General features: G+C 47.1%; 1 protein-coding gene across 7 annotated transcripts in view; it reads right to left on the bottom strand.

The window, feature by feature from the left end:
• Positions 1 to 27,293, bottom strand: part of SDK1 (sidekick cell adhesion molecule 1) — a 580,479-nt gene that overhangs the window by 42,226 nt on the left and 510,960 nt on the right. For 5 of the 7 annotated variants that reach the window (XM_083711227.1, XM_083711231.1, XM_083711229.1 and 2 more), the window contains exons 32-36: positions 25,987 to 26,090; positions 22,800 to 22,870; positions 18,741 to 18,879; positions 17,766 to 17,825; positions 15,876 to 15,977 (exon numbers count right to left, since the gene is read on the bottom strand). In XM_083711227.1, the coding sequence (XP_083567353.1) occupies positions 15,876 to 15,977; positions 17,766 to 17,825; positions 18,741 to 18,879; positions 22,800 to 22,870; positions 25,987 to 26,090 (476 nt within the window). The remainder of the gene's footprint in view (positions 1 to 15,875; positions 15,978 to 17,765; positions 17,826 to 18,740; positions 18,880 to 22,799; positions 22,871 to 25,986; positions 26,091 to 27,293) is intronic. The other 2 variants (XM_083711232.1, XM_083711233.1) reach the window with 1 other exon arrangement.

Below are 27,293 nucleotides of genomic sequence, written 5' to 3'. Positions count from 1 at the left end.
CACAACATTTGCTAAAATCATTCTTAGTTAGACAAGCCTACCCAGAGGTTTACAAAGCAGTTGCAAGTTCTAATCTGATTTTAGTCCATTGTTATTTTAACTTTTTTTTAAAAAAAGTTTTACATTATTGGTAATTTTACATACTGATAATCTGATTATCTTTTTTTGTAAACTGCTTTGAGGTGAGGTTTTTTTTTTTTTTTTTTTAGAATCAAGCAGTATACCGTGGAACCTTGGAAGTTGAACATAATCTGTTCCAGAAGCATGTTTGACTTCCAAAACGTTCGAATTCTGAGGTGCAGCTTCCGACTGGCTGACACCTAGGCTTTTTGAAGATCAGAAGCCGTGTCGGACATTCGGGTTCCGAGGAATGTTCGAAAACTGGAACCCGAATGTCCGGGTTTTCGACGTTCGGGAGCCAAAATGTTCCAACATGGAGGCATTGGGGAACTGAGGTTTGACTATATAAAATTTAAGAAAACCGCACTATCTGTTAATGACTATTGCCTTTCCAAAGGTGTCTGGTGCTCAAGAGAGCACAAATGAATGTTGCTTCATAAACGGAATCCCTCTAGCTAGAAAAGTCCCTTGTGGATCTCACTGGAAAAATAACTGCAGACAGCAGGTGAGTTCATGGCTGCACCATGCTGGTCCTTTTCAGGCGCTGGGGGAGAAAAGGGTGGCGAAAGGTCCCTCTCGTGGGCCATATGCATTTGTGCCACTAGGAACCTGATAAACTCTGGGGACAGGCCAAAGAGATAAATTGGCAGAAAATTGGCAAAAGCTTAATGACATGTATAAGTTCTCTGCCCCTGCTCTAGGGGGTGGGATGTGTTTGGGGCCTGGCTATTTCTATAGAGGTGAGGCATGGACCCGCTGCACTCTATTAGTGGTTAGAGTTATGTTCTTGTTTATTTATATGCCACCTTTAAGCCCAAACAGTGCCCCCCCCAGGTGGTTCACACAGAATAACATACAAATGCAAAATCCAAAGTGTCTGGTTGGGATTTAGGAGACCAGGGTTCAAATCCCACTCAGCCAGGAAGCTCACTGAGTGACACTGGAGGCCAGTCACTGCCTCTCTCTGCCCAATCTACCTCACAGGGGTGTTCTGTGGATTAAAGAGGACTAGGAATTGGGAGTTCAAATCCCCCACTTAGCCGTGAAGCTCCTCAGTAGTTGACCTTCTCCCTTCCTGTGGTTTCCAGAAATTGGGATTCAGAAGCATCTGTGGAGGCAGCACTTAGCCATTGTGGCAAGTAGCCACTAAGAGCCCTCCCCTCCATGAGGGTCAAATGGTCATCTAGTCCAACCCCCTCCAATGTGGGAATCACAGCAAAATCTTAGGGGAAGTCCTGAATTTTAAAGGGGCGTCACTATGAAATGAAATTCATCAGAGTGCCATAGAATTTCACAGGTGCCCTATATTTCATGGTGCTGAAGCTCTATTGAAAATCCATAGAAGCCAACAGAAGTGCTGCAGACTCTCTTGTTCCTGGAATTATGATCTGGGCCCGGCCACGACTGTGTTGTGGGTCACAAGGCACCAGCTGGAAACCCACAACCGAGTGGATCTACAGTGGATACTCGGGTTGCGAACGTGATCCGTGCAGGATGCACATTCACAACCTGCAGCGTTCGGAACCCGCAGTGGTGCATCTGCACAAGCACGGGTTGCGATTCGGCACTTTTATACATGCACAAAGCGCGAGTTAAGGTTTCTGTGAATGCGTGACCCCCAAAACCCGGAAGTAAACCATTCCGGTACTTCCGGGTTTCGGCGGGTCCGTAACCTGAAAAAACGCAACCTGAAGCATCTGTAACCCGAGGTATGACTGTACTGGGAAAATGAAATGCACGTTTCTGTACAGAACCAGCCATTTATGCTAACCTGACAGTGTGTTCAAAAACAACAACAGCTTAACAATTCTTAAGAAATCATAGGGGACTCCAAAGCATTCGCTTAAATCATGGCGTGGGGAGGGGCAGAAACCCCAGAAGTACAAGCATATCTATGTTAGACATGGAGGAATTAATGGCCTCTCATATCCAAAAGGCACTGGCAATTCCAAGCTATGCGCTCCCGGCTAATCCCTTGCTGTCACACATATGCAAACAGGGCTTTTTCCTGTGGCTTTAGGTGCCGGTTATCAAGTGTAACAGGTGCAGCAAAGAACCCCGAGGGCCTAAATGATGTTGTTGGCAAGCAAAGAGGCACCATTTTTGGGGAAGCTCTCGTCTTCTGCTTGGGGATACGGCACAGCTCCCCCCCCCCCCACTTTGTATCTGGTTGCTACTCGGAGAAGGATTTGCTTTACCTTCCAGTCACAACCCCCTTGATGAATCACTCAAGAGAAAGGAAGAGCAAATAGCAGAAAAAGAGCAAGCCGTACAATTAATTAATTCTTCTTTTATACATATATAAAGGAATCGCTAACCGTGGCTTTGTAGCAGTGCCAAGAGAGCAGAGAGTGCAAAGGCAGGAAATCAATTGGCAGTCCCAGACACACCCACAGGCACAAACACAGGAGGCGGCTGGAGCCAGAAAGGGGTTGCCTCTGCTGTGCGCTCCGTGGTGGAATGGGAGACACGGGGCAAATCTATGCAGAACTTAGAAATTGTGCACACACGCAAAAAAGGAGACTGCAGCTGTAGTTTAGAACTGTGGTGGAAGGAACATGAGCACTGTCACTGACCACAAAGAAGCAACCTAAGTAGACAAAGGTCAGGGTTCCATTTTTCAGAAGGGAACAGAAGCGCAGCTGTAGCCAGACAGATCTTGTCGGACTCCCATCATCCCAGACCACTGGCCACTGTCCTCCTCACATCCCTCCGCCCCAGGACCAGGGCCGTCTTACCCATGGGCGCTAGGGGTGCGGGGCACCTGGGCGCGGGGCTCTCAGGGGCACCAGGCCGACAGTCCGGAGCCTGAGAGTTGAGTGCGGGGAAGAGTCTGCCCGTTCATCGGAGCACCGTGGCGGGCTCTTCTGCTGTGGGCGGCTCTGCGCCACGAGTTTGGGGGCGACAGAGCCAGGAAGATGCTGAGGCAGCTGGCTGGCTCCACCCTCCTGTGTGCCTGGGACTGGGCAACGGGGGTGGGTGGGGGGCCAGGCAGATCTTTGCACCCCGGCACCGCATATGCTTAAGACAGCCCTGCCCAGGACCTCAAATTTGTTCCTACCATATGGACTAAGACAATGCTAGCATCCCTATCCTGGCACAACTATTCCACATAGCTAGAGTTCAGGTCGAAATGAGCTGGCAATTGCATGGACCGTTTCCCATCCATGTAGGACTGAGCTGGGACAGCTTAGTTAGTAGAGCACGAGACTCTGGATCTCAGGGCTGTGGGCAAAAGATTCCTGCACTGCAGGGGGTGGGACTAGATGATCCTCGTGGTCCTTTCCAACTTTATGATTCTATGGTGGGGGGGGGGAGATGTCGTCTGGTACTCCTGATCCCAGGTGGTGATGCTCAAGAAGCAGCAGCGGAGACATCACTGAAGGATCTGGACCATGGGTAGGCAACCTAAGGCCCGGGGGCCAGACCCGGCCCCATCACCTTCTAAATCCGGCCCACGGATGGTCCAGGAATCAGCGTGTTTTTACATGTGTGCTTTTATTTAAAATGCATTTCTGGGTTATTGCTGGGGCATAGGAATTCGTTCATCCCTCCCCCAATATAGTCCACCCCCCACAAGGTCTGAGGGGCAGTGGACCAGTCCACTGCTGAAAAAGTTTGCTGACCTCTGATTCTGATTAAAGAATGTGTGCACAGAGATAGATATGAATTCAGTTGCCCTGCAGCCATGGGAATCAGAGAGCTGCTCCTGACCAACCCCAAAAGGGCTGTGAAATTTTTTTTAATTAAATGCTTTTGATCTGGTCAGCCAATGATCTGATCAGCCAATGTTGTGCCCTTCGGATGCTGCTGAACTCCTGGCTCCCATCATCCCTGACCGTTGACCTGGAGGGCACCAGGGTGGGAAAGGTTGATCTCCAGACCATCTCCCAGACTGAACTGGGGTTCCATGGTAGATGTGCAGCAGAGAGGTCGATTTGGAAAAGGGGTTCCCTGGGGTGGGGTGCAAAGGGTCTTAGCTCAGTGGCAGAGCCCATTCATTAGTCTGGAACATTTTTCAGACCATTTAATCATAAAACAGAATATCCTGGCTTCCATCTCCGGCACCTGCCATTTTGAAGTTGATATTTTAGTGTGGCAGCACCTGAACTTTGGAACTCCCTGCCTATTGACAACCCTACCCAGATATAAATGGTATGAAAGAAATAAAAGAAGCAAATAAAAAGGAGGTGACAGAAAAAGACCCTTAGGGCCCAAGACCCCCAAGACCTCTGCCAGGGAATGAAGGCAATGCAGGGAAGGTGGACACAAATCCCAACCTTGTCTAAGGCAGCTTCTGCTATTCCCCTGGAGGGTATGAATGAATCTTTATTTGTGTCAGCTATCGGCCATGGCAATAAAACAACACTACGATATACAAAGAATAGAATTTAAAAAATCAATTACATAAAATACTTTTTAGGGTTTTGAATCAATAGTCAAATAGTGGATCTTATTCTGATTGCCCCAGCTAAAAAGCTTGCAAATTTTGCTGTCACCTGCTCATCTTGATCTGGCCAAGAGAAAGGACACTGTGGAGTAGCTGGGCGACCCAGAATGGACAATAAAAGAGGGGTGATAATCTCATTCCTCAAGTCTTTATGAAGGGTGCAAACCAGAAGGGCATGCACCAGCGATTCGGTACTGCCATCCCCTGGAGAGACTGACGTGGAGAGGAGAGCATCTTCTCCTAAGCAGCCTCAGTGACATTTTCTCATCAGTCCCTGCCTTGTCAGCCCCCAAAGACAAGACACATGATGTATGCCTGGAACATACCGTGCACCAGCTTTTTTTTGCACCCCCCTGAAATGTAGCTTTCTGAGAGTTTAGACCAAAGGGCTCAAGTTGAGAAAGGCAGAGATTAATGCCCATCTCTAACACGGACACAAGCACCTTGCCGATGGCAGGAACAGTCAACCCGGGGTGACGGAGAAATTCAGCTGAGAAGAGGCGCTTGGCCACGCTCACCTTTTCCTTCAGAGGCTCCGAAGCAGGTGATCAATGACTCTTGGCAGGCTAGGATCCTACTCTCTTTTTCTTTTTCACTGCCTTCCACAAATGTACAGTTAGGGTTGTCTTTAAATTTCCCTCAGCTACACATCACCACTGTTTTATCTCTCAGAATTGCCTAGCTAGGAAAGCTGTACATCCCCCCCCCCCAGCCTTCTCCCAAAGAAGAAGAATCTGTTAATGCTGGCTTCTCTCAGATTCTCCATTTTCCAATCTTAAAATTTAATTTGCCCCATTTCTGCTTACGTTTGCCTTTTTTTTTTTTTAAAAAAAAAGGAAAGATCAATATGAAAACTTGTATGCATTTTTGCAAGCTGTTTCCCCCTAGCATAATGCAATTTTGTTTGTAATTTTCACCAACATACACATTTTTTGCATGCACCTTTCGCTAATACATTCATTTTTATGATGCATGTTTATACACACTCTGTAGGTGGAGAACTGCATGGTGAGGCTCAGAGAAAGGTGAGCTTCGCAAGGGACAACTGTGCCTCAGTTTGCATATTGGTTTGAGCAGCGTGATTTTTTTAAGTTCATGCTAAAATGGAACCTGAACAAATTCATCTCCCATCCCTGGGTGTGCTAAGTTGCGTAGGTGTGTCTTTTGGCAGACACTAGATTGCTGGGGCACCCTGATGCTTCTTTCTTGCTTGTAAGAAATAAGCATTCATACTTAGAGTTTTCTAATCCATGAAGCCTCCCTCAGTTTATAGAAAGGACCCCCACCCCCTAATGAAGAGCCATTTACACAAAGGAGAGAAAGGAGGTCTCTTTTACAGCTTGCTATCTAGATTGATAGTCAAGAGCTAGTCAATGTGTGAATGATTCAAAGAAAGTGAGATGAATTGATGGCTGAATTTCAGCACGTCCCTCATTGATTCTGCAATTGTCCCAGAATTGAGCCTCTATTGTGCCGCCACATCCCTTTTCTTCTTTTTCTTTTTTGCAAATGAGTTTCAGTCCAGTTTTCCTCTAATTTCTCAAAGAGCTGAAATTCTCGTTTACTTTTCATATAGAAGCGGTAAGGATGATGGTGGTGGTGACAATTTTTCTATAGGTTGCTGCTGGTGAAAGTAGCCTGTTTTTACGGCGAGAAAGTAGAATCGTTTAAACTGGTGCTTCTCAAGCTATCTGATGTGGTGGACCAAGATTCCCCTCCCACAATGTGCCAGGAACTGGTACCATATTTTGTCCCTGAAGAGTCTCCCCCCCCCAAAAAAAAACAACCTGGGCCTTTGGAGAGTCACTGGGGACCAGCAACTGATGTCAGATGAACTTGCACCAGTCTGCGGGCCACCACTTCAGTAGCACTGATTTAAACTAGACTGTGTTACCCAAATGAATTTGCTGCAACAGGGCATTGTGGTGATGGATACTCTCTTAAATGTATTGTTATCAAGAACATAAGCAGAACCTGCTGGGTCTGGCCAATGGCCTGTCTATTCCAGAATCCTCTTCTTACAGTAGCCACCAGATGTCCATGGGAAACTAGCAAAAGCAGGATTCAAGCACAAGAGTTCTCTCTCCTCCTCTGGTTTCCAGTAACTGGTATTCAGAAACATTGCTGTCTCCAACTATGGAGGCCGAGCATAGCCATTGTGGCAAGTAGCCTTTGATAGAGTATAGATTCCTGCTGCAAGGAGCTTACAATAAAAATTGCCAACCTGGGGGGAAACAGGTGGCTTTTAATAAAGAGTTTGATCAGTTTGAAAACATTCTGGGGAACATATGCTCAGGGCAGCCTCATGCTCTAGTCACGGTTTCTCAGGGGAATCTGGTCAGGCACTGTTGCTGCCAGAATGGTGGACTACATGGGCCTCCATCTTATCCAGCACATCCACAAATTCTTCAGAGAATAACAATGGCATCCCAACGTCCTTTTAAGTGCACAGAGACTTAGCCATAGCTCACACCGGGCTCGAACAGTTGGAATCAATGCAATTAGTTAAGCGACTCATTTCACCTGAGCAGTTTAACACGGCTGCCCTCTTCTTCAGGGAACAGATTTTGGCATCAAAGGCCATTAATCAGACAGCGATTAAGGAGGGCAGAGTCAGATCACAACTGCGGTGACCTACCTACACAACAAGGAAATTCCAGGGTAATTTGCCAGCGACTTCTACAAGGACTCCTGATCGTTGCCCCAGGGAGCCCAAATCATTAGAGACGGGGATATTTTGAATTATGGGTTTTCATGCAACAAAGAGGGATAAGTTAATTAACTTTCCTGGAAATGAGAAAAAGCCAAAGGAAAGTTGACGTGTGTGTGTGTGTGTGTGCGCGTGCAGTGGCAGACTTTGGGCTCTCAAATTTCAGTAGCGGCCTGCATGATGCAAAAATTCAGTGCCCCTGCCTCTCACACTCCTATATCATTGTTGTGGCGCCCCTGCAGTGTGGCACCCAGTGCAGCTGCACTGGTCATGCGACCCTAAAACCACCTTTGGTGTACACACTTTGTTGTTGCTCCACCCCAAAGGGTGAGCCACTTCTGCCTGTCTCCATAAATACCAGCTGGAATCTTGAGATCACCCTTCCCTGAGCTCTCCTGAGTCCTCAATGGGCTTTGGATCACTCTCTTCAGAGAGAAAACAAAATAAAAAAATTCCTTCCAGTAGCACCTTAAAGACCAACTAAGTTAGTTCTAGGTGTGAGCTTTCGTGTGCATGCACACTTCTTCAGATACACTGAAACAGAAGTCACCAGACCCTTCTATATAGTGAGTAATACCCCTCCCCACCTTCTCACTATATAGAAGGGTCTGGTAACTTCTGTTTCAGTGTATCTGAAGAAGTGTGCATGCACACGAAAGCTCATACCTAGAACTAACTTAGTTGGTCTTTAAGGTGCTACTGGAAGGAATTTTTTTATTTTGTTTTGATTATGGCAGACCAACACGGCTACCTATCTGTCTCTTCAGAGAGGTTCACCTGACACTCATTATGTCTTTCCAGCATCTAGCAAAAACCTCTCTTAATTTTTATTTTCTAAGGCTGGCGAATAAGTGTTTTGTTCCATCACATTCATTTTTATGCTGATTTAACCCCCCCCCCCGCTTGTTATGAAAATGTGCTTTAAAAATATTTTATTGTAAGCCACCCTGACAACTTGATCAAAAGGCGCGGTATAGAATTGTAGAATTCTAGAGCTGGAAGGGACTGGATTGGGTCATCCAGCCCAATCTCATGCGAGGCAGCAATCACAGCTAAATATTCATAAAGCAAATAATTAAAATCAAGCATTTGTTGTTTGTCATTATTAGATTTGTATAGCTTCCCATGAATAAACATTCCCTGAGCGGCCTACAACAAAATATGAACAGCACAATAGATTGCTGGTGCTGGTAGCAATAATTCTAACAATAAGAGCCAGCGAAAACCCTCAGTGTATAAAGGCAGGATAAGCTACTTTACAGCCTGGGTTTAAAGCCCAGTGAAAATGTTTGGGGCAGAACATGCTGAGCCATATTTCTGCTGTTGGAGAAGATGTGCAATGCCTGCTTCTCTCAGTTAATGGCATTTGAGGTACCAGAAGGGAGGCCAGGCTGCATCTTCGCTCCTAATAACATTATGCCTTCTCATTACATTACTGTTGATTTTACAAGCCTATTTTCTTTCCTTTAAGAATCAGAAGCCGCGTTGCTCTTGGTCGTTGTCGATTTCCTTCGACGGAGATGGGAGCTCACCTCCAGTTACCACTAGGGGGAGCTAAGACCGCTGCAAACCGTTACCGTGCCGGCGCTTCCCGCGGATTCAATGGGAAATTAGCATACAATTGTTCTATTAAACCGCAGCAGCGCATGCATTTCGAAATTGCTAGTTTTCTGCACGTCTCCCTCCCTTTGTTGCCCTTTCTAATGAAAGCATTTTGATTTCGTGGCCGTCTCATGGAGGGAGCCCAAAGATGCAACTGAAAACTAAACCAAAGGAGGAATGCAAGACCTTAGGGTGCAATTGGCAGGTGATGGTGGAACCTCTGACATCTGCTCTCTCTAAGCTTACCCACATCTACGGTTTGCCCCCTCTTTTCAGGTACAGGTTCGCACTTAAAAGCTCTGCGTCTGAGCATTTATTTAATTTTCATCCCCTGGAGATTTCCCCCACAAAATCCCAATCTTTAGCACTCAATCAGAGCAAATATCAATGCGGGTTTTCCACAGATAGCTGTTTGCTCTGACTGAGCTTTAAAGAGCAGGTTTTCACATGAAAAGCTTTGGAGCAAGAAAGAGGACATGGAGGAAAGGAAAATGCAGCTGGAGGGGGCTCAGCCCAAACCCTGCCCCCCCCCTTAGCCATGGAGGGAGCACAAGCTTCTTCCCAACCTCCCAATGTGACAAAACAAGTCACTTTGCTTAGGGCTGCCATGTGTCCTCTTTTTCCAGGACACGTCCTCTTTTCTAGGGGTAAAATTTCCACCCAGGTGGTTTTTTTAAAAATTTGCCAAAATGTCTCTGGCTATACTTTTTGGGTGAGACATAACTGGTGGTCAAAGACTTGCTTTCCTCTTCTCTTCTTCTGCCCCCCTCAGCAATATATCACAGCTTCTATAGCCTACATGTAATAGCAGTGGCGTAGCGTGGGTTGTCAGCACCCGGGGCAAGGCAAGTAATTTGCGCCCCCTAACCCGTGGATTTGCGCCCCCTAAACCTAACCCCCAGATGTTGCGCCCGGTGCGGCCGGCCCCCCTGCACCCCCACGCTACGCCACTGTGTAATAGGGCTATTTAAAATGAGAGTCCTCATAAAGGTAAAGGTAAAGGGACCCCTGACCAATAGGTCCAGTTGCGGACAACTCTGGGGTTGCAGCACTCATCTCACTTTATTGGCCGAGGGAGCTGGCGTACAGCTTCTGGGTCATGTGGCCAGCATGACTAAGCCGCTTCTGGCGAACCAGAGTAGCACACGGAAATGCTATTTAACTTTCCACCGGAGCAGTACCTATTTATCTACTTGTACTTTGACGTGCTTTCCAAACTGCTAGGTTGGCAGGAGCAGGGACCGAGCAATGGGAGCTCACTCCGTTGTGGGGGTTCAAACCACCAACCTTCTGATCGGCAAGTCCTAGCCTCTGTGGTTTAACCCACAGTGCCACCCCCTCTTATTTGCTCTGCAAAATATGGCAACCCTACTTTGCTAAGAGTTAAAACAGGGAGCCGCTGCCTCGCCATGTGTATGGAGAACTGCTTATGAGTAATATTAACAGCTTAATGAGCTGCTAATGAGGCGCTCAGTCAGCTGCTTCAGCTTGCAGTATGAATCCAGAGCAAATTATCTCCTTGCATTTTCTGCCTTACCAAGGGAGAATTAAGGGCAGCAGATAAACCAATCTGACATACGTCTCAATTTGGACATTATTTCCCCACGTTTTGTTTTAAGGGTACCTTCTCTATAAGGAAGCTCAACTTGCTCTAACTGCAGAATGGGGAGTTTTCAAAAAGTTGTCTTCCTCCCCCTAGCCCACCCTTTAAGCCTGGTCCCTCTCTGGAAGCCTGCGCGGCTGTCAGCCTAAAAAGCTGGTGTCCTAAAGGGGCAATGGGGTGCAGGCGTGGACCACCTCACCACGACGAGGAGGGTGGCCCTGACCAGCCCTTGCTCCCTCTAGCTTCTTGAGCCCTGGTGCCACTCTGTCAAAGGCAGCCCAACATTTATGCAAACCAAAGCAAAAGGGAAAAGAAGGTCAAGGCAGAAGAAGAAATGGCAGTGTGCTGGGCCCGGGGGTCCAGGCCCGGTCCAGAATCTAAAGGTTCCACTAGGAGTCAGTCCAACAGGGCCAAGGCAGGACACGAGGCAGGAAACCAGGCAAGGTCAGGATCTCAGGCAGGTTCTGGCAAGCAGCAATGTTGCTCCAGCAACCTGGGGCGGGGTCCAACAGCCTTTTATCTCTGAGGGGGTAACGGCTGGTCCTGATCCCCCAGCGGCTCGCCTCCCTGTTTTGCCTGAAGGCGAGCACTCCTCCTGTGAGTACTCAGGTATCTCATTGTCTCAGACCTCAGTCTCTGTAGCTCAGGAGACATCGGTGGGTTACTAGACCCAGAGGCTGCCTCAGCCTCTCCTGACCCAACCTGTAGCGGAGCAGCTGTAAGTGATGGCCCAGCTGGATGCCACGAGGTCATCCCTGTATCCGGAGCCAGGGCAGGCTCAGGCCCCTGACTCGGCCCAGCTGGTGTTTGTTGCAAGGGAAACTGTGCAGACTGGGGCTCTTCAGAATCAGGCCCCAGATGCTACCTGAGGCAAAGGATCTGGTGCGGACTGAGACACCTCTGGTTCCGAGTCTGAGGACATCACAGGCAGCTTCTTCAAGTCTTTACATTTATCTCTTGCTTTGCCCAACTCTCTTGTATTCCAAAAATCGTAATGTACGTTACTATTAACACAAGATGCAAAGTTGGACAGCCTGTCCTCAGCCTAAATTTAAAAACCAAATGGAAATATATCCAAACGTATAGCCAAAGTAGAAGACAACTGTAATACTATTTTAAAGAAGCCCAACAACTCTGACGATTTTATAAATATATAATTATGAACTTTCCCTTTATTTTGGTTTTCATTGTGGCCAGGGATATCTCTTCATTATCTGTGTATATGCGTCTACTTCCTCAGCACAGTTTTTGGAATGATTGGCTTTTCTGCAGAATCCAGAATACTTTTTTCACAAGAATTGGTGTAGAAGAAACCATGGGAACGAAGCCTTGCTTGACAAGGGGACAAATTCGGATCTGACATTGGCTTCAGGGGGATCTGAACAGCCTAAGTGCATGCAGGACTGTGGGCCAAGAAGAGTCGCCAGGGAACCCGAGGGAGACACTGGGAGGGATGGGGTGCAAAGAAACAGGAGGATCTGCACGCAGGGTGCAGATGGAGCACCAGTGTCCTTGCTGAAGGTCCCCAAGGCTTTCTAGAATTCATGGGCATCTGCAGATGGGATGTTGCCACAATGAACCATAAGCCCCAGATTCCCAGCTTTCCTTCTTTCTTTCTTTCTTTCTTTCTTTCTTTCTTTCTTTCTTTCTTTCTTTCTCTCTCTCTCTCTCTGTCTCTCTGTCTCTCTGTCTCCCTCCCTCCCTTCTATCCTTTAAAAAAAAATAAGTGTAGGCTTCTCACATTTTTAAAAACTGAGATACGGGGCAAAATGCACAGGTACTATTCTTCACTTTGTTTGTATATATGTATGTGTGTGTGTGTGTGTGAGAGAGAGAGAGAGAGAGAGAGAGAGGGCGCGCGAAACTAGACTGCTCCCACTTTCAGTGTTTTGTTTTATTTTCTTATGTATTTATTGCATTCACATCACACCTTTTTCTCCAAGGAGCTCAAGGTAGTGTATCAGGTTCCCCCAATCCTCATTTAATCTCAGTGAGAACAGGATGCTGGGCCATTGGCCTGATCCAGCAGGCTATTCGTACGTTACACCCAGTAGACTCTGCAGCCTGACACTGAGCTTGGCCGAGGCTGGACAGAATTGCAGCAGAAACCTCATTATACATTTCATTTTCCTCTGCTGCTGAAGATGTATTTCAATGAGGGTCAGAACCAGGAGCAGCTGAAGAATAGAGCCCTCCAAGGAAACCACCCAAGATGCTCCTGGTAGACGTCCTTCGCATCCACATGCCCTCTTAACATCATGTAGCCTCCCTGTATAAAAGCATACGTTGCTCAACAGGCACTGTGTTACAACTCCAATGTCATATTTTGCAGGTGGAAGACAGAACAGCAGCAGGAATATAATACTGACAGCTCAATAGCAAGAACTGCCCCAGAGCGCTCAGAGAGAGCACAGCTGCCCTGATTAATTTATGGAGTTTTAGGGAAAGATAACAGAACATTACTGTGATGTTTGAAATGAAAAGGTCAGAAGGAGCTAATAGCTTGTCCAAGGCCCAAGACATCTCGGATTTAATGAAACTGTAATGAAAATAATTCTGGAATTTGAAATGGAACCTTTGCATGTTAAATATGAAATACCAGGGTAACGGAGGTGAAAGTAGATTGAGTCGCATTAGCTGGGGGCACGGGTCAAATCTGACGCAAGGAACCTCCATCGCAGGAAGGCAGACCAGAGTGCAGATTCGGGTGAACAGAGCAGGAAAAATAAGCTTGTGCAGCAGAAAGGGAGTCGGCATTGACCAAATGGCCTAATGCAGCTTTGGCCAGGGGTGGGGGTGTCCAGATGTCTGGGGCTACAGCAGCCACCAGCATCCTATGGCCCTGCTGGCTGGGGGTGATGGGAACCCAGAGGGCACCAGGCTGGCAAAGTCTGGACTAATGAAATTTGCATGGTGGTATTTTGGGAGCTGTGCCATCTGTAGGATTTGGCCCACCAAGGTGGACTAGAGGGCATGAGTGGACCCTCCTGGTTTTCCTCCCTGCCTGAAATAGGGAAATTGGCAAACACACCCATATAGCCACAAAATGCTGCCGCTGCCAATTTCATTTTATTTCTATTCCTTTCTTCCTCTAAACAGAGTCCTGGGCAGTGAACAATGATCAAGTACAGCAATTGTATGTGATATTTAATTAAAGCAAAACCAACCAAACCCCCCCCCCCCGCAAAACTCAAATATTAATGTTATACAGCATCAGTATTAAGACCCAGGGCAAACTTCAAGCCCTCTCAGCTTGGGCAGGCAAAAATGTATAAATTGACCCCTAAAGTTTGACAGTGTGTGGAGAAATTGCATGCACCCCCACGTAAGGAGGGCATTCCAAGGAGGTGCTGACACCAAAAAGGCCCTGTCTCAAGCCGCCCCAGGCCAGGCCATGAGAAGGGTTTCCTCACCCCAGTACTGGGAAAGGGCTCCATTGAGCACTTCTGTACAGAACCCTAAGTGGCCCAGGACCCTACAACTGACACCTCAGTGGCTCACAGCCAGCCAGTGCAGCCAGCCAGTGCACCCTACACCAGGTACACTTTCTGGAGCAATTTCAAGGGGAGCCCAACATGATGTGCAGCGGGCTGCATCCTGCTTAGTGAACCACCCATTGTGCCCCAGTCTCTGTTTGAATGATGGTGGGAATGGCAGAGCAGCTCTGTATGAAATCTACAAGCTTCATCCAGTGGGGGGTGGGTGGGCGGAGAGCAGGCGGGGGCGGGGTTGGCATGCCGCCCAGGGGCGTGGCACTCCACCCACAGGGGCATGACGCGTGTCTTAGGGGTGTGATGCGTGTCCTGGGGGCATGGCAGGCCGGCTGCAGGGGCATGGTGCCCACCGCAGGCAGGGGAGGGGGGGCAGCCACGATGGCACCCCACCGAGATCGCGCTGCCAGAGGCGGTGTGCCCCCCCACTTCTCTCCCTCTGCCAGTGGCTTCATCTCAGGCAGGGGGCCCTCCCAATTTTAGTGAAATTACCCCTACCGCACGCTATGTCCTTCTGAAAACGGTGCCTACGGGGGTCCCACTTTGCACTCCCTGTATTCCCCTCACTAGCCTGAGCACAGTCACACACTGAAGTCCATTTGTGGAAGGCACATATGAATTCATCCAATGTTCATCAAACCCCTTCCTCCAAGGAACTCACAGGCACACTGTTGCTATCCTACAGCTCTATAGATTAAGCTGAGAGATGGTGTCTGACCCAATAATATTACTTTAAGCACGGTTGTCCCCCCACCCCATAAACAGTATTTTCACTGACTTAATAGGCCTTATTTATCTTTTATTGTATGTTCGTATATGGATATTGCATTAAACTGTGAGTTGCTCCAAGTGTATCAGTGCATATCATTAGTTCTGCCCTTTACGAGCGTGTAACAGAATAATGAGCACAGTAATGAGTTCCTGGCCTGTTTTCTGTTCTGCAGAGTATTTGGTCCCCACTCACTGCAATGTTCACACATCCAGCATCTGTTAAGAGGCACCTATATGAATGCAGCAACCTGCACAGAACCATCCCCTTGGCAGACATCCATGCATGGACTACACAGGTGACCACTAGAGGCAGACCCAGCCACCCCGTCCACATGAAGGATAAATGCACGGAGGAATGAATCTCTGAGAAGCTGCAGAAGAAGGTTGAAATGAGATTCAGTTGTTTTAGCTGGCAGCGCATGGCAAATCTAAGGCAGGGGCATTTCCGCTCTGCTCCCAGCTCTGACCAAGCTTATCTGCATTGAAAAGGTACTTGGTCCTAAATGATCTTCAGGAAAATATGCCATTCGTTCAGCATCAGATGCCAAAGGCTGTGTCTGCCTGCACTGCGTCATCACGCACACGCAAAATATTTTCATGTATGCTTTGGGTTAAATGATAGTTAAAATTCTGCTCACAGGGAAACCAAATTCTGCACCAAGAAAAGTTGAATCCTGCAGCAGGTCTGTGTTATACAAGCTGAGTGAATTTGCCTGATTTCTCTTACGTTATAGAACTGATTTTGTAATCATGGCTGCCTTACATATTTTATTCTGTTTTGGGTAATCCTGGGAAGGACAGAGAGCTAGAGCTAAAAGCCTGCTCCCTATCCAGGATTTTCCTGAGACTTAAAAAAATTCTCCATGCATTTTCAAACTGATCTCTGCATCTTGCTTTTTTGCTTACAAAATCATCATCATCATCATCATTTTATTATTCATATGCCACCAATCTCACTTCCAGAAAACCAAACTACCCTGCTCTGTGCTTCTTTCATACACGTTTAAATATACTGGCTCTGGGTACCAGCTGCCACCAGCTCCTCTAGGGGCTTCCTTAGAGTTCTCCTTAGAGTCCTTTCTTAGAGTCAGATCTGCATTATAGGATTTTAGCAGCCAGCTTACTTACCCGCTTCCCCAACAAAGACTTCCACAGGAGTGCTGGCAGGGCTCTCTCCAACAATATTGTATGCTGTCACGACAACTTCGTATCTCTTGTACTTTTTCAGCTCTGGAAAGGTAAAACAATTGGGTTACAAACATATCTGATGTCCCACTTAAAAGTTCTCAGTAGCCCAGAAGACAGGTGAATAAATGGAAAGGTATCAAATCGCTCTGATATTACTCTGATATTCTAGTTGGATCTCTAGGAGGAGACATTATTTTGCTTTCATCTCAGTTCAAACTATTTCCCGCAAAGAATACTGGGAATGACAGTGTGGTGAAGATGTGAGAATTCTCTTTTGGAGCTCCCTAGCTCATCTCACAAATTTACAGTGTGCGGCATTTGGACCAAAGCTCAGTGTTGAAGCTGAGAAACTGTTGAACTTCTCTTCTTTCCCCCACACAAGAAATGGTCATTGCCTTGTGCAGTTTCTCTGCCCATAAATAACAGTGGGGGATTCTGAGAGGCTGTTTGCACATGGTTGAACCCTTTATCTTATGTTACATGCAGCAAGGAGGACCACATCCTAGTCATCCTTAAGATGCACCCACAGCAGAGACTATTAGCCATAGCAGAGGCCATTATGGTCTCCTCCCCAGAGGCATTGGGTCCAGAGGAATTGACAGAGCGCAAGAAGCGTGCTTGTAAATGCAAGAGTCTTATTTGGAGGTGTGTGTGTGTGCAGAGACGTCCTTTCCCCCAGGCAATCATAGCTTGAATGCCGAGTACACAAAACCGAGAAAAGATTTTGACATCACCAGCTTTGGCCACTGGGCAACCATTCCTGAGCTCAAACTCAGGAACGAGCATTGACAGAGGCAGGAAGGGGATGGCAAAAGGAAAATAGGAGGGAGCGGCAGGGGAGGGGGGGAGCCCTGAGCACATTTAATAAGCAAGATCGTGGCAGAAAGGAGCATCACATCCATGTCCGTTCGGTCACAGAGACCTGCAGATACTTGCGGTGCCATGATTTGCATATTCAAATCAGGCCACCCATCTTACAGAGGACACGGAGCATCTGGGGAGCCCACCAGCGAAATACTGCCAGGCAGCTGGGATGGAAATGTCACGAAATTGTGCAAGCATCGCTCTCAAGCTCTTTATTTGCATATCAGTTCCTCCACAACGGGCAAGTTACCCTTCAGCTTCGGCATCACCGAGAGTCGCAGCAAACCATTATCGTAGGAACAGTTTCACGAGTTCAATAATGAGCCCTTCTAATTTCAGATTTCCCGAAGTATTTACCAGTATTCTGCCCACATATCTGAGTCAGAGAGCAGTGTGTTGCCTGCCGGTTTCAGGTAGACAGACAGCTGATGGTATCTGATTTACTGCTTAAATTTTGCCGGCATAATAAATAAAACCATCTGATATATTATATGAAACAGACATTTTTACGGACTTTCAAACTCCTGCCAGTTCATACACAAGAGCATTTGTTTCGGGGTTTGTTTGTTTTTTTGCTGTTGGAAGGGTGATAATATTTCCCAGGCAACGTGCAAGAAAACGGGACTGAGGCAGGCCACAAAATCACTGTGGACAGATTTCATGAAAATTCATGAGAGCTATTAGGAGACCCCCTATTTCCCTCCAAGAGTGACAATTCCCACAGTGGTTTAACAACCAACCCCCCTAACAATGCTCATCACCTTTAACAAACTACAGCACCCAGAATCCTTTGGGGGAGCATGGATGTTTGAAGTGGTATCACAACACATTAAAAGTATGGTGTTAATGTGGCCCTGGTATAAGACCCTAAAAAGGTCCCCAGTATTGCAGCGCTCTCTCTCTCTCTCTCTCTCTCTCTCTCTCTCTGTGTGTGTGTGTGTGTTTCTGGACATCCGCTGCACTTACGTGTTAATTCATACGTCGTTAATGCAGAGCTGCTGTTCACTGTCTTGAAGCTGCTTTGGGCTATTCAGGGTAAGCAAAGCAGAAAGTTGTTAAGAGGGCAAGGAAAACAGTTATTGCACATGATGTACAGCACAGGCAGCGGGAAATGATGCGGCGCACGCAGAGACAGCTTTAAGCTTGAGGACTGCACCTTGACAGGCAATAAAAGCCACATCACTTTCTAGATAACGTGTCGAAAGATCATCAGTCACGAGGGCTTGCTCAGCCTCCTTGCCACAGAGAGAAATCAAACAAGCAGGCAATATGAGGAAGCGTAAGATGTCCTTAGAGTCGCGGAACAAACAGGCACCAGGCAAGGCTGCTCTAGGGCAGAAGGCCCCCTCCAGATCCTGCCAGGGCTGGAACACAGGGGATTTGTGCTAGAGACTGTGAACCAAGGAGACAGAAAGACAACCCCACCCCCCTGGAAATTCCATGTTATGCATTTACTTATTCACATTACTGTCTGCAACATCCTCAGAGAGCAGCGCCTCTGATGGCGTGGCAGACGATGCTCTGACTGGCTTGGCTCAGGGTCTCCCCCTCCCCCCACCCTTTGCTCTTCTCTCCCAATCAATAAAGCCTTTAATTTGATGGAGCTCTGAACACCTGATTTACTATCGAGATAGCCACAACGTGGAAACAGCAGAAAGCAGGAAGCAATAACTGAAGGTGGGAGAGGAAGGACAGCAGGCCCCCTGAGTGACCCCACTGGAGATACCATAAATCCACCGGCCAGTTAGCAGAGGGAGCTTCAGAGCATGTGCCTGTCTTCCTCTTGTTTTTCCCCCAGTAACCATTTTCAGCACTTGCACATCTTGATGTAGATGCCAAACAATTCAGTGCCCCTTCTAAAGCCACTGGAGACTGAGCTTAATGGTAAATAACTGGACTGCATAAAGTGAGGGGAAGGCACACACCCCACTGGCTGCTCACCTGTAAGCTCTGCTCGTAAAGCCGAAGGGTTTTTAATGACCTTGGACTCCAGTCCTGGGACCGTGCTTTCATACTCCAACTCCCGGTAATAAATGCGATATCCCAAGAGAAGACCGTTCAGGCTCTCAGCATTTGGAGGCTGCAAAATGTCCCAGGGAAAAATAGGTTAGGTAAGACAAGGCTTGTGCCCAGTATTAGTCCATAAATGAGATCCAGCCTAAATGTTGGTTGTTAAAACAGTCATCCATGCAGATTTGCTTTAAGATGAAGTGGAGATGCCCTGGTGATAGCCCAAGATATTTCACTGCATGGCCGAAAAGGAGCATCCTTTGCAAAGTCAAAAGGACATGAAAGAGACTATCCAGGACACCACAAGCATCTCCAATCAGCTTCTTGGGGCAAGAGGCACAGCAACATTCAAGGTGTCCTGTACCTAAAAGGCTGATGGGACACAACCTGCAGCCACAGTCTGGGAGGTGACTTGAGTATCCCATCCCATCATCCTTTGCAATACTTTGTATATGGGAGCCTCTCTGCCTGAACAGTTTCACTCAGTGGTTTCAGGTAGATGTTGAAAAGCAAGGGGGACAAGATGGAGCCACATGGAGGCAATACAGTTTGACCTGACCACATGGGATCCCAATGGCAAACTTCTCCAGGGAAAACCAACAGTCTCTTGTGAAATCGCCCCATCAGCTAGGAGCAGAACCACTGCAGAAGAGTCAAAGGTCACTGGCAGATCCAGGGTCACGCTCCCTGAAGGTAAAGGTTGTCACGTAGGGTTTATCTATGCCAACACAGGACATCAACAAGAGTGACAAAGGCGGTTTCCATCCCAAACCTGAGACGCAAGTCAAAAATGGATCCAGTTCGTCTGAGACTTTACAGAGTTGTTAAGTGATGGCCCACTTGCCAACCTTGGCTAGGAATATAAAGTTTGAAACTAGTGCATAATTTCACCAAGTCAAGTGGCTGAGTGGTGGCTTCGATAATAGAGGTCTTACATTACTCCCTCACACAATATGCATTTAATGATAACCTTCAACAAGGCTTCACCAGCCAAGGACAAGGACCAAGCAAGCACTCATCAGTCCTCATTGTCATCCAAGATGACACTCTAGATGATGACTCTGTTTTGGACCTGGATCCCAAAGCAGAATCCAGGCCAGGAATTATCTCAGTGATTTTATCCTCAAAGTACTAAGCAGTAATATCACGGCATGCCACTGGGGCATCCAGCATCCCACATGGATAGAGGCTAAGCTGGGGCATTTCTTTCCTCACCCATGAAAACTCAGTTGAATGTTTGGGGATAAGCCATGTCATAAGTTTTCATCCACCTGAGCTCTTGACGCTGTCTCTGCTGCTATGTTCCTTGCAACTCTGTAGGTCATCAGGGAGACGGACATCAGGGGGATCTGCGGAGCTCTTGCGCTAACAGCATGTGTGTTCCAGGAACTCACAAAGATAACAGAGAGTAAACTGGATGCTCCCTTAGGGCCAACAGAAGACCATCTGGCTCCATTAAGTTTGAGGTATGTGTGGACTATCACAATTGAGCTTTTAACCACGTGAAGGAGGTTTGAAATAAGAGCAAGTCCAACCTCAACCAGGCTGAGAACGGCCAATGATAAAGAGGCACTAAGGAGTTCTTCCCCAAAGATCAACTTCATCCTGTCCAGTACAGAAAACTGGGTCCAATGTATGAACTGCAGCAGCTGTTGGGCCTAACAAACATTGAGACAGACCATGGTTGCCACAGTGTCTGTGAAATCCTGAGCTGCGCTGATGAAGGAGACGTCAGCATTTGTACCTCAACATCGCACCTGTCACCTTGGTAGTGGAGGCTGTGAAGCAGCAGGGCAATAGGGAGCTGAGCAGAATCCCTCTTGTGGCTCAGTTGCTTGACACTAGCTGTATCCGTGCTTCAACGTGGCTGCATCTTAGACAGGGAACTCATTAAAAGAGACATGTAACCCTTATGGATTACAACAACTCCACCTTCCCAGTCACCAGTCCTGTACTGATGAATGAATTGGGTCCACACATCCATTGTTTTCTTCATGCACGCATCTGCCTCATCTCCCAAATATATGCTTGGTGCAGTCAAGGTGGGCCAGGAATAGTCTCTTCCATTTCCACAACGCATTAAGCTTGACTCCAGTGCAGACATGCATATATGAAGTAAAAGATTTGTATTCTTTACATTCCTATTTCCTCCAACACCTGGTCTATTATACTGCAGCCCCTGGAATAAAATAGCATGGTCTCATTTCAGACTCCCATAACTTCTTATCACTTCTGGGGCTCTGAATATTGTATTTGCTCTCCTAATTCCAGGTTGGGGTTGATCTCGAAGCCTCAAGGACTCTTGCAAGTAACATATTTTGATACAGTCTTGTGTCATCTGCCTGAGGCCAACTTTTTGAACAGCCTGGGGGACCATCCGTAACATTTGGTTAATTAAAAATGTGAATAAAAATGAGGGCTGTTTACATAGGGCTGCCTTGATCAGAATCTACGTAGGGGAAATGCAGCCAGTTCAATTAACAAGTAGTTTTTGATAATCAAGTTTCTGATAACAAGGGCTCTACGGCACCCCCACCCCCAATTTCTATTTTTCCTGTCCCTCATAAAAGCCTCCTGATCCACATCAAGCCTGATTAAAAAGCAAGCAAGCAGGATTCCCTCTGGAGTCCAGATCTTATGTCAGAATCAGAAGCTATTTAGATACCTGGCACAAAGGGACCTAAGAGATAAATGGCAAGGGAAGCTCTTTCTTTTCTGCCTCCCTGATAATCATACTTCTGCCTTGGAAAAGGTACTTTGCTGAAAGGTCAGGGCATCCTGCTCTTATCCGACTTTCATGGACAAAACCCAGCTTTTGATGGTAATGGATTATTTAGGATTTTCTGTCTATCTCTACGAGAGGCCCAGAGGATCTGCAGAGGCAGGTAAAAGTGATTATGAGTAGCAGCCAGCCAGGTCTGGAGGAGTGAGAATGGCTATTTGTTTACGCTGCAAAATTTGGACAAATTATTGGATCAAAACCAGAAATGGACTAGAACAAAGCACCCAAGTTAAATTTAACACTAAAGGGATTTTGAAATCACTCTTGAACTACAGAACCATCACCTCATTCTACAAAGAAGTCTCAATTCATTCCAACATGGGTCGAAACAATGAGCTGAGAAGCTTCAGTGCATTTCCAAACAGCATGTTAAAACATTGCCTTGTGCTGGGTAACCTATGATAACTGCTGTTTTGACTGTGTTTCCTCAGCATTTAGCTAGTATAAGCTTATTTTATTTTTTGTAAATCTGAAAACTACCTCGCGTCTAAATTGCTGAGCACCCAAATAACATAAGCGTGGTAATGACATGTAATTGCCTTCAGTTCTTTCGATGTGGCTCGAGTGCAACTATCCCATTACATTTTCATGAAATAAAAAGCACGCAATTATCTAAACTACCACCTATTTCACATGTATTATCCACCCAAAATCTATCAACAGGATCGGCCTTTATTCCTAACACGTGGCCTTCCGCGGTCCTCTGCCTTCATTTCCGCTTGTTCCATTATACGACCGACTGGGAGGTGAGCTGCTGATTGATGCCTACACACACCTCCTTGGGTGAAAACATTCAACACACCTTGCATTTGTTCAGCATGTTGTAACTGAGAGTGTTAATGCTGCATGAACAAGGTCTTCTGTGCAAGCTAAGCCGCACCACAATAGACATCAGTGAGACAACAGCGACTGTTAACATAGATAGTGATGAATTGCAGGGAGACTCAACCAAAGTGTGTGGTCTCAGGGCAAATTCTGGTTCATGTGCATGCAAGGTCTAGGCTGGGAGGGCAACTGGTGGCTGTGGGCTTTCAGTCTAGCACCCTCCTCAGAAGGTTAGAGGTGTGCAACTTCCCCTCTGCCCCCACAAGTGACTGGAAAAAGGTAGGAATTGTTTGGACCGCCAGCCCTTGTGTATTTCCCAAGAGCCTGCTTTTCTGCACTCCCCTGGTCAAGAGACCCCCCCCCAACTTTTATATGCTACTAACCTTCCACTGCACGAGGACAGAGGACGTGGTATGCGGGGTCACAGACACAGAATTTGGTGGTTCGCCTGGAACTAAATATGGATATATAAAGGAAACAGGCATTAAAGTGAGAAACAAGCAAAGAAGCAGAGAAGCAGAGAACGTGTTCTGTTGCTGGAAGTTCTTCCTCGCCTGGCATGCCACGGAGGCACTGCTGTGCTGCAAAGGAGCAAGTGGGGGCCTCCCTCCCGCCATTCCCCCACCCCACCTATGAGAGGCCCAGCTGCCTAAACCTGCTTTGAGCATCTATCCTACCTGTGCAGCAAATGCACGGAATGTATCAGGGACAAAGCCGGGGAAGCTTATCAGGCGCTCCCAGCTCTCCACACTAAAATGCTCCACTAGCCGCAGCGGGTTTGCTCAGCAAAATAAATCCTCTGAGTTTGCTGAGGAGGTGAGCAGCTTTTACAGTTAATCATTTCTGTTGTATAGAGGCCAGTGGGGGCCCTGGGTTTTCCAAAACTCAACCCGAAGTGCACTTTGGGAAGGATATATCTATCTATGTAGACATATATAATGGGAATGACCCCCAGAACATCAGCTGTGCTAGTCTGCTGCAGCAAAAGAGAGAGAGAGATGAGACAAACTGTGGCAGCTTAAAGATAAGGATGGGATTCAAAGGCCAACTTTCAGCACATCCCAAGGCTTGCGGACACCTCTGGGGATTTCTGCCTCCTGATATGGAGCCACAGACCCTACCCCTGCCTTTGAAACTCCATTTACATCCAATTCCCAGGAGACACAGGGAGAAACACCAGCCCAAAGCTTGCTTGGAAGCCCAAAGAAGTTGTAGGGTCATTTGCATTGCAAATGGTTTATTTTCAAAGGAGCTCGCCCTGATGTTGGGGGATTTATAACAGCCAGGCATTTTATGATCATCTCAGGTAAAACTAAGATTCTAGAGTTCTTGACAATATGCTCAGTGAGGGCTAATTTACTTAAACAACTTTTCCAACTTGGAATCAGTGCACATTCAACTTTGCAGTTGATTTGCCTGTCCAGAGAACAGCACTAGATGCTCCCATGCATGCTGTTTTTCATGCGTTATGCTAAGAGGGGCTTCTTGAGCTATTATGCACTATGTGCATCACTTATGAATGCTCTTAACAGAGAGTTTATGAATAACAGAGAGTTTTCAGAAGAGACGCTGAATGTACACTGCAGCCAATGCGGGTTTTAAAACAAAGATTATCCAAAGTAAACTTGACACATGAAAGCCACACAAACTGGAGTCACTCGTCTTTGCAACTGCAGAGTTGCTGTCCAAGAGGAATAGTATCCTCCACATTACAGCCACAATCCAGAAGCTCTTTGGACATGGGGGGGGGGGATGAAATGGACACACCCCGCTCAAGCTTCCTCCTATCTGCAATCCCATTCACTCCTGAATTCCTCCTCCAAAACTATTTGAGCATCACAAAAGTCCAAATGTGTGAAGCAGAGCACCCTCTTCCCTGCAAGTCCCCACTCCTGCTTTCCACAGGAAAAAAAGGGGGGGTGTTAATAGACAGGATTCATTAGCATCCTCTAGTTAGACACCCCCAACCTCTGTTATCTCTTTTGCAGGGAGGGGTAGATAACAGCAGAGGTGCAGTGGGAACACATTTAGAGCTTGGTCTTATCCACACTTTGCTCTTTCCAGGCACAGTCTACAATTGAAAGCTCCATGTCTGAGCACCTACCCCAACCTCCAATGCTTTGCCCGCAAAAACCCACTCTTCAAAGCTCAATCAGAGTGAGCTTCAATCTGCAGAAAAACTGAACTGAGTTTGCTTCAACTGAGCACTAAAGTTCAGGGAGGGGGGAAGCCTGGACATGGAGCATGGAAGTGCTAGACTCTGCCTGGAAAGAGCAAGGCAAAGGGTGCGTATAAGCCTTCTGTCCTGGAATGAAGGGGGGTGGGACATGATCTGAAGTGTAGTCACAGATTTTGAGAGGAGTGAGCTCACATTTTCCACCCAGCTCCAGTCGATGCTTTCTGTAATACCTCTCTTCCCAATGCAATGCTGGAGAAAGGTCTGGGCAGGCATCTTCATCTCAGATCAAGATCTGTTCCCAATAACACACCAGGAATCTCAAACACACACACACACACACACAGGTTCTACTGACTGAGCCCAAGCATGCCATTGCCTGTGTTTCAGCAGGACAGCTTGCCAAAAGTTGTATCCTCTGAAGCTCACTGGTTCAGCAATGTTGGTCGATTGAAGAAACCGTTGTGGTTTCACTTGAGCTTATGGAGCCTCAGATTTCAGCCTGATTCTTCACAATGTGAGCATCTTGTCTCCCGAGAAAGACAAAGTTCCTGTTGGACCAGTGTACCTGTTTCTCTATTGACCTGCTAGATTGTTTATCAGTGTACCTTTTGGCTCATGCACCTGTCTGCTACCATCTTGTCTTGCCTTTCCTCAGTCTTGCCATCAGGCAATTACTTTCCTTTCGCCTTCTGCCTGTCCACTGGGGACGTGGATGTGCCTCTGTACCCTAACCCGTGATACCTTAAAGACTGCCTTGAATAGGAAAGTTCATGTCTACATCAAACAACCGTACACATGCACCGAACAATTACTGTACTCCATTTATTATTATTGAGCAAAAAGCACCTGAAACTCATCCGAGACAAAAGGGTGGGGGGAGAAGCACTTTGCAATTGTAAATTGCTTTTTGCCTGTACAAACCAGCAGTCTAAAATGTTTGTGCTTGCTGGACATGCACTCTCCCCCCCCCCCCCCTCATTCAATCGTTTAGCACTTCTGCAGCCTGAAAGTGGATTTGGAGTGAAAACAATTGGAGAAAGTTCTCCAAACATAGGCTCAATTCTACATTCATTTTTAATGTTCCTTGTTAAATTATTCAATTTCAGGAAAGATAATGGTTCGTTAGCACAGAACCTGGAAGACAATCAAACGGGGTTTAAATCAGCAAGATTCATTATCTGAAGGCACTGCAGGGCACTTCACTGTTGAGGAGGCTAAACTGTGCTACTGCCTCTGTCAATAACGCCCAAACGGTGAGTTTTAGCCCTATGCATCTTCCTGTCCCCTAATCCTGAGGTGCAATGCTGGGACCCAGTGCACTGGGGGATGGATCCCTGGATTACTGTGAAAGAGAAACAGCTATGCTCAGTTTTGAGCTGGGGTGCCCTTACCATCCTGCAGTGTTGTGACTGCTTCAGTCTCTGCTCCAAAGTCGCTGTCTCCAATATCGTTGGTTGCTTTCAGACGCAGCTTGTAGGAAGTAAATGGGTTGAGTCTGCAAAATGGGAAAGGGTTAACAGAATGGGGATCAATCCTTCTCTCTGGCTATCCACAGCTGCCTTAAGCAGCTCTCCCCACAACAAATATTGTACGAACAGCTTGTATTACCCAATATGTCTCCCTTTTCCTGAAGCCACGCTATTGAACCATGTTAAACCATGGAATTTGCTTCCCCGAGAAGCAGGGATGGCCACCAATTTGGATTGCTTTACAAGGGGGTGGAGGCAAATTCAGGGAGAGGGCTATCAATGGCTAACAGCCACAATGGCTGTGTTCTGTGTCGGAAGCAGTATGCCTTAGAACATCCCAGGTGGGGAGAGCACCGCAGTCATACTCCAATCTTCCTTGCCTTTGGGGCTTCTGTTTGGCTGCTGTGTGGAAGAGAATGCTGGACTGGATGGGCCCCCTTTGGCTTGATCCAGCTGCTGCCAGGCTCTTCTGATCCAGTTTAGAGGCACGAGCTGAAACCCAAACACCCCCTTTGCAGGGTTCCTGTTTCTCAAGGGCTGCTCACGCTCCTCAACATGACCTTTCTTTCCCGGTGATGGTCAAATAACACCTGCCCTTGTTCCACTTGCAGGAGACAACAGTGGATTAATCCAAGGGCAAGCAGAGCAAATGGAAGAACAGATGAACAGATGATGTGGGCTCCCAGCCACAAGGATCTTGGCTAATCTAGGAGACTGTGCTCCAGGAGTGCTGCTTTTTAATCGTGGTTGCGTTTCCAACTAATAGTGTTACTCAGCTTATTTAACACAGACAGTGACAGGGGATTCCCTGCAGGCTTTCTGTGTACTCAGTGACTTTAAGATATGCAAAGACTGACTTCCAGCTGAGGTGACTTCAGCAGAGCTTCCAGCATAGCCAGCGGGAGCCTCCCTTTGAGTCGCTAACAAGGTCTGCTCGGGTCCAGAGTCCCACGTAATAGGCTTAGCTAATTAATCGGTTGAAGCCAGTTGCTGGGCTTGGTCCTGGAGGGCCAAGGAGCAATGCAGATAAGATTACCAGGGACGGAATATTCAAACGTGGTGGGATAAAACAGAGGCGTGATGGACAGTGTGCGCTAAATTGCTCTGAGCAGCCCCCGCAGGGAAAATGCTCTTAGGAACCTGGCAACACATTTGCCCCTCCTTGGATCTTGGTAAGAAGAAGAAGAAAAATGAAGACAGGAGACTGGCTGCTATGCACATGCATGCTC

This window comes from Podarcis gaigeae (genome assembly GCF_964106915.1).
Source record: "Podarcis gaigeae genome assembly, chromosome: 14".
In the NCBI taxonomy this organism is placed as follows: Eukaryota; Metazoa; Chordata; class Lepidosauria; order Squamata; family Lacertidae; genus Podarcis; species Podarcis gaigeae.
This window is presented reverse-complemented; position numbering and strand designations above follow the sequence as displayed.